A 7,500-nucleotide genomic window follows, 5' to 3' on the forward strand; every position below is an offset into this window, starting at 1 on the left:
GTGTGTGTGTGTGTGTGTGTGTGTGTGTGTGTGTGTGTGTGTGTGGTGTGTGTGTGTGTGTGTGTGTGTGTGTGTGTGTGTGTGAGAGAGAGTGGTGCTATCCAGGCTCAGGTAAACATTTCCCAGCGTAATCAAGGGTGGAAGTAATACAAAGATGACAATTGGTGGGGCTTTGGCGAGACTGACGTGGATGGAGAGAGGCACAGAAGAAGGGATGGAGGGAGGGAGGAGGGAGAGAGCCAGAGAGCCAGAGAGGGAGAGGCTGAGAGAGGTAGAGAGATGAGAGGCTATTCCATCTACAGATTAGAGTGTAATCCCTCTTTGAATGGATTCTCTCAGATTACAGCTTGTTCCCCTATTAAACCCGTCAATCACTCTGCCCGCTGTGCCTGCCTGCCTGTGTGTGTATGTGTGTGTGTGTGTGTGTGTGCGTGAGAGAGTGTCTATCTGTCTATGTGTACCTACACGCTTGTACGCGCGTGCGTACGTGTGTGTGTGTGTTTATGATCTCCCTTTGACAGAGATCAGTTCGAATAAAGCCCTCCGGACAAATCCACCAAAGAGAGAGCCAGGGATCAGTGTGATTGGCTGAAGGGGCCAACGGTTCCATAAACACACATAGGCACATGCACGCGCTCACCGCGCATCCCTCCTCAACCCCCCACCACCTCCATCCCCCATAACCCCCTTTACACACTGACCCCCTCCGCCCCGTAAGCCGAGTGTGTATTAAAAGAGTTGTCAGCCCTGAGTCTTGGGGGTTCACTTCACAACCCGGCAGCACATACCGCACCGAGGAGACACGGGCGCCACGGCAACAGCACAGAGCAGCCGGGAAAGGTGGGGGGGGGGGAGGAGGAGGAGCAGGAGGAGGTTCTAGGGAGGGCAGGAGACACGTTGAGTGACAGAACGGGCAGAGGTGCAGGGGCGTAAAGACAACACAAGAGGCCGAGAAGCATGGGGGACGTATTTCCTCTCGAGTTCTGCATAAAGAGGGGAATGTTAGAACGCTTATGCGGCAGTATTTGCATACAGGAAGTGGCTGAGGCGGAGAGCAGATGCATTGTGTTGGTCTCTCCCCGGCGATGTGCGTATGTTTAGGGGGCTGGCGCCTCAGTGTGGTCTCGGTGTGTGTGTGTGTGTGTGTGTGTGTGTGTCACCACCCTCATTAATGCTGTGGGCTGACAGCTAAGTGTCAGAGTCCCACAGTGTAAGCTCGCCTTGGAGTGCAAGCAGAGAACCACAAGTCATGGCATGCCAAGGGAACGCACAACACATCAACACAAACACACACAGACACACACACACACCGCACAACAACGTTAACACATACACACATGCACACATCACGGCCCATACAAATACACACACTCAACACAAAAATCATAAATATAGACACGTGCATATAGATAGTCACACACACATACACACAAACAGACCTACACACTGACCCACTAACACACACAAACACACAGCAGCAACCGAGTACAGAAACCAGCCCCAGGGAGAAAAAGTGCGACCCAGACATTAGAAATGAGTGTGAGAGAGAGACAGAGAGGGAGAGAGAGAGAGACAGAGAGACAGAGAGGGAGAGAGAGAGACAGAGAGAGAGAGAGAGAGAGAGAGAGAAAGAGAGAGAGAGAGAGATTTAAAATATATATTTTTTCCTTTAGGTGTCAATCCCTATCTCTGTCATCATCACTCATCAGATGCCAAAAGGAGGAGAAATGAGAGAGAGAGAAAGGGCAAGGGAAATAAAGAACATCTTAAAGGAGGGAGGGTGTCAGGCAAGGACAGCGAGAGGACGAGAAGAGGATGGTGTGGAGTGGATGTGGAGAAGGAGGATGAAACATATTAAATATAGATATATTGCTTCATTTAAAGAAGAAATGTTTGATTTTAGCAATGTAAACAATGTGGGTGTTTTAGCTGATCTGAGAGCAGCTAAAGGGCTGAAAGCAGAGGTTCAGGGCCTGGCTCATCTCATTTCAGCCTGACCTCCAGGCTGCTCAGAGGGTTTGGGTTAAAACAGGAGAGAGAGAGAGTGAGAGAGATAGAGAAACAGAGAGAGAGAGAGAGAGAGAGAGAGAGAGAGAGAGAGAGAAAGAGAGGGAGGGAGGGAGAGGGAGAGAGAGAGAGAGAGATAGAGAGAGAGGGAGGGAGAGGGAGAGAGAGTGATAGAGAAACAGAGAGAGAGAGAGAGAGAGATAGAGAGAGAGGGAGAGAGAGAGAGAGTGAGAGAGATAGAGAAACAGAGAGAGAGAGAGAGAGAGAGAGAGAGAGAGAGAGAGAGAGAGAGAGAGAGAGAGGGAGGGAGAGGGAGAGAGAGAGAGAGAGAGAGAGAGAGAGAGAGAGAGAGAGAGGGAGGGAGAGGGAGAGAGAGAGAGAGAGGGAGGGAGAGGGAGAGAGAGAGAGAGAGAGAGAGAGAGATGGGGAAGAGGGGGGGGGAGTGGGGGATAGAGAAGGGAGGTGTAACATGGCAACAGGGGCATTACCTGTTGAGCCACGGTTCTTCTTGCCAGCTGCCAATCAGCCGGGGGGATGTGGGGTGGGTGATGGAGGGAGAGAGAGGAGGAGGGAGAGATGAGAAGAGAGCGGGAGAGAAGGGACACCACAGGAGAGATATAATTTACATAACAACCATGATTCTGCAGAATCCTTTTTCTTGATTTTGTGCGGCACACAGCAGGAGGATGACTTTACAGAAATACACTCGGATAATGTCACGCTTATACAACCACGACGACGACCACCGAACAACAACAAAAACAACAACAACAACAATAACAACGAGGAGGAGAGGTTCAGGAGAGGGGAGCCACGTGGCAAAGAATGAAAAGTGGAAAAGCAAAAGGCAGAGCACCAGAGGACAAGAACATTGCGTTGTAATTTCTTTGCCGCCGAAACCCAAGCTGTTAGGATTCCATCAGCCGCCTGTCTGCCACCCATCTCTCCCTTTTCACACTCCACAACTCTGTCAGCGTACTGGAGTCTGGATCAGGGCCATCTGCCGGGCTTTCAACGACAACAAAGACAACAACATGCACCAGTGCTCAGAACCCTACTGTGCTGCAAACGGCAGTCAGTCACCCTGATGTATCAATACTTCCTCTCGTTTGCCCCTTTGATCCGGGACCCTCGCTGATCACGAGTTCGAGTACCGTGTCGGGGGAACTTCGGTCGGGAACCTTAAATTAGATTCTGGCATGTCGAATCAACGTCATGCCAAGCACATGCCCATGCGGACACTCTAACTCACACAGTGTGTCAATGAGTGATGGTTGGGCAGAAAGCCAGAGATGACTTGGGGGTGGGTTGGAGGAAAGAAGAAGAAGAACTTGGAGAATGAATGATTGATCGTCGTATAACTGTTGAAATATGTGAACAGGGACACACACACACACACACACAAATTCACATAAATGACAGACATGAATGCATAAATACACGAACACACAGATTTGTATACACACACATGCATGAATACACACACACACACACACACACACACACACACACACACACACACACACACACACACACACAGAAGAAGTGGCCCAGAAGTGTAGCCTGCTGCAATCTACGGGCAGGACTTCCTATGGAGTCAAGAAGGGGGTCAAATCGACTCGGACACATACACACACACATGAACACGTTTGGTTTGAGGGCATACCATTCTGCCTTCTGTGTGTGTGTGTGTGTGTGTGTGTGTGTGTGTGTGTGCAGCCAAATGTCTTGTCACTGCGAGTCATCGTCATTTTTACCCAGAACAGGAAAAATAATGGGGACACGGGCGGACGACATAGAGTGAGAGAGAGAGCGAGAGAGAGCGAGAGAGCGAGAGAAAGAGAGAGAGCGTGAGAGAGGGATAGATAAAGAGAGAGAGAATAGTCAGATAGAGAAAAAGCAAGAGGGAAAGAGTGTGCGAGAGTGAGAAAGAGAGAGAAAGAGAGAGAGACAGAGAGATCACAAAGACAAACATAGGGATATTTCCTAGATCTAAATCCACTTAGCCATGTTTTCTGTGTGTCTTGCACAGCCGCGTTTGTTCCCAGCAAACCTCGCGCCATCCTCCGTCTGTACCGCTCACTCGTAACCATATTCACCCTGTGTATCCGCGCCAGTAACAAGAACCGCCTGCCAAACACCCACTTTAAACTCTCGCTCTGACATTAAAAATGCTAAAAGCAGGACGGCTCTACACACTAGAAAAGTCTTGATGTTCTGTGTTAAGGATATTTCATGTGAACATTTAGACATTAGTGTGTACACGCCCGTGTGTTTGTGTGAGTGTGCGTGTGTGTGTGTGTGTATGTGCGACGTGTCTCCTGCTATTCCCTAGGAAGATTCGTATTCATTTATTCACTTTTCACGTGTTCAACCTGACTGAAGGACCAACAAACAGGTTGGTCACGGTGTCTTCTGGTGTGGGCTCGCTCCACTGCTCTCTCACTCTCTTCTTGTGTGTCTTTTGGGCTCTATTGTGTGTTTTTTGTGTGAACGTGACAATCATTGCTTCTTGCTGTTACCCTATTAAAGTGTAAGTACACTTGTGTGTTTGTGTACGTGTGTGTGTTTGTGTATGTTTGTGTGTGTCTGTGTTTACGTGTTTGTGTAGGTGTGTTTCAGTGTGTGTTTCAGTGTGTGTGTGTTTATCTGTTTGTGTGTGTGTGTGTGTCTGTCTGTCTGTATATGGTGCATATTATTTAGGGTTGCTATGTGTGTCACGCCCTGCTGTTAATGCACAGTGAATGATTCACGGTGCACACGCACTGTTGACCTCCTCTGGTCACACTCCAGGCACTAGCACTCTGCTAGAGCAACCCTTAATGACCACACCGCTATCTCTACACACTGCATCATCCCAACACAAACACACACATACATACAAATTCAACACATAAGAATACAAACACAGAAGAACGCATGCAAGAATGCACAGACACACGCACACAAACACACACACACACACACACACACACACACACACACACACACAAACGCACACAGACGCAGGTCAGCTTATTTCATTCTTTGCATTTACATCCGTTCTCTGTCTGACTTTTTCCCCCTCAGCTGAAGTTCTCTTTTTCAAAGTCAGCAATACAGCGCAGTCGTTTTCTCCCTTGGACTCTCTTTCTATCTCTCTGCTGTTATAAGTCCCGAGTTCAAAACACAGCCCTTCCAATTTACAGCATCTGTCGGTTCTCTCGCTAATTCTCTCAAGTCTCCTGTTCTGTTTCTCTCTCTAAAAAAGTGGAGAAAAAACAAAAACACAAGTGCAAGATTTAGAATGGGGTTGTGTATGAGCCCACAAATACATACACACGCACGCAGGCAAATAACTGTCAAAAAATCAATTTGAAATTCATATCAGTGGGCCATACACATGTATTGCTACTTTTTCAGTCTAAACACGTGTACCCTCACAAACACACACACACACGATTGGCGTCCAGAGAATTAATAAGCCCAGTGTGGCTACGACGTCGAACTAATGACCTCAAAGAAATTCATGTCTCCTGCAAAACCCAGTAAACAAAGTTTCCCAAAAAGAAATAAGGAATCCCCTCTGACCTCTTAGGCTAATATTGTTTTTACGCCTTTGGTATATTCACATGCAATTCCACACCTTACGAATGTCCGCTATACTTTTATAACACTTTTTCTCCCCCCATAAAATCCCCTCCGCCTAAAAGAGAGTCACCATTTATATTCATATTGAACCAGCGTGGGGTAGCGATCGAAATGTCATCCCGTTTAGCAAAATGTTACAAGTGAAAAAAATAAATAATCAATAAAACCATTAAAAACTGGTTTAAACGATTTCCTTGTGTTCCTGCCGTGTAACGATGTCATGTGAACGCACTTCCCCTGGTCCGAGTCATCAGTCTGCGAGCCAGTGCTCCTTGGCGGTTAAAAAAAAGTGGAAAGCAGTAAGGCTACATCTTCCGGCTGTCCGTCTGCCTTCACCAATCAGACCCAGCAGGTTGACCTTTCCAATTTACCTTGTCAATCCCCCCCACCGTCCCCCCCACTCCCCACAGGCGGAGAAACACACCAGAGCTCCCCGGCAGGAGAACCTTAACCTGTCTACCGCACACATCCAGGTAAAAGTTGTTGTCAATCACCCGTGTACGGGAGCCGAAATGTCACCGGGTTCTGACATTCTCTTTGCTCGTAGTCTGAAAGGAAAAAGAGGGAAAAAAGGAAAAAGCCAGGAGGAAAGCCGTGTTCCTGTTTCCATTCTGCTCTGTTTCTCCACGTCTTCTCCTCTTTCTAGTCGCTCCCCCGCTCCTCTCTTTAGCCTTTTTTGATTCTTTTTTTTCCCAAAGTATTGTTCCGCACAAAATGTCTCTTTGAGATATAAATATATATATAGAGTTGAACTGAGTTTTTACCACAGCGAGAACACCCAAAGTTTACCGTACAAAGCGAACCACCGTAGGGATCGGGACATGTGAAGCGAACAGGAGGTAGCAAACAGTTAGCGAGCGTGTAGCGGGGTGCTAGACCGCAGACGCCTCGTTCTCGCCTGCTACCGGGATCCACAAATGGTGGTCACGAGGTAACAGCTGGTTCTCTGGTTAGATACACCAAGTTAATATAAACACACTTTAAGACACGACAGATGCGATGCACCCTGCAAATTGTCTGTGGGAGCCGATGACTCACAAAGAGAGTGCAAGGAAAATCGAACAAACAGAAAAAGGAGGAGTAAATAACCCCAAACAAGAGCAAGAGCCGGCGTAGACTTGGATCAGCAGTGGCTCCTTCTGCAACTCTTAGTCTCTGTACAGTACACACACACACACACACACACACACACACACACACACACACACACACACACACACACACACACACACACACAACACACACAGGACACGCCTACGTTTAAGCAAGCCAGCCCTCCTCGTCTTGGTATGAATGAGGAGTATTCGTGGTGAATGGCTTCCAGTGGCTGGAGTGGCTGGTAAAGTGGTGCATAAATGCAGTCATTTCACCAATTACCTCACGTCAGACAACTGATATAGAGTAAGAAGAAAATACAACCCAGTCGCAAGTGGAAAGAAGCCTGAGTTTCAAAGCTTCAGTATGAGAGGGGAGGGGCAATTGTATAAGGAGTCGAAGGAGGAGAACAGAAAGAGTCAAATCCGGGAGGAAGGATGCAACAGAAATATTTAAAGCAGTGATAGAGAGCAAATGCCTTGGAAAAAGATGGGGCTTTTGAGCACGAGAGATGTGAGAGAGGTTGAATGTGGGATTGCTGGGGTCAATCTCATTGTGTGTTTGTGTGTGTGTGTGTGTTTGTGTGTGTTAAATTATGTTTGTAGAGATATAGTTTACAATGATGTCTTCATTGAGTATGTGTGTGTATCTGTTAGTGCAACTGTGTGTGCATGTGTGTCTCTATGGGTGTGTGTCTGTGAGCATGTTTTTAGGGTCATGTGTCAACCTAGGCAGATAAGCTTAGCCTGTAGCTTGATGAATGGCAGA

The 7,500-nt window shown here is 47.6% G+C and overlaps 1 protein-coding gene across 1 annotated transcript in view; it reads right to left on the bottom strand.

The window, feature by feature from the left end:
* LOC307070353 (protein sidekick-1-like) overlaps window positions 1-7,500 on the bottom strand; it is a gene marked incomplete at both ends in the record, with an annotated part of 237,560 nt that overhangs the window by 98,629 nt on the left and 131,431 nt on the right. The window contains one exon of the mRNA XM_079728783.1: window positions 2,496-2,522. Coding sequence (XP_079584909.1) covers window positions 2,496-2,522 — 27 coding nt within the window. The remainder of the gene's footprint in view (window positions 1-2,495; window positions 2,523-7,500) is intronic.

Source organism: Pollachius pollachius, assembly GCF_949987615.1.
Source record: "Pollachius pollachius genome assembly, chromosome: 2".
NCBI lineage: Eukaryota > Metazoa > Chordata > Actinopteri > Gadiformes > Gadidae > Pollachius > Pollachius pollachius.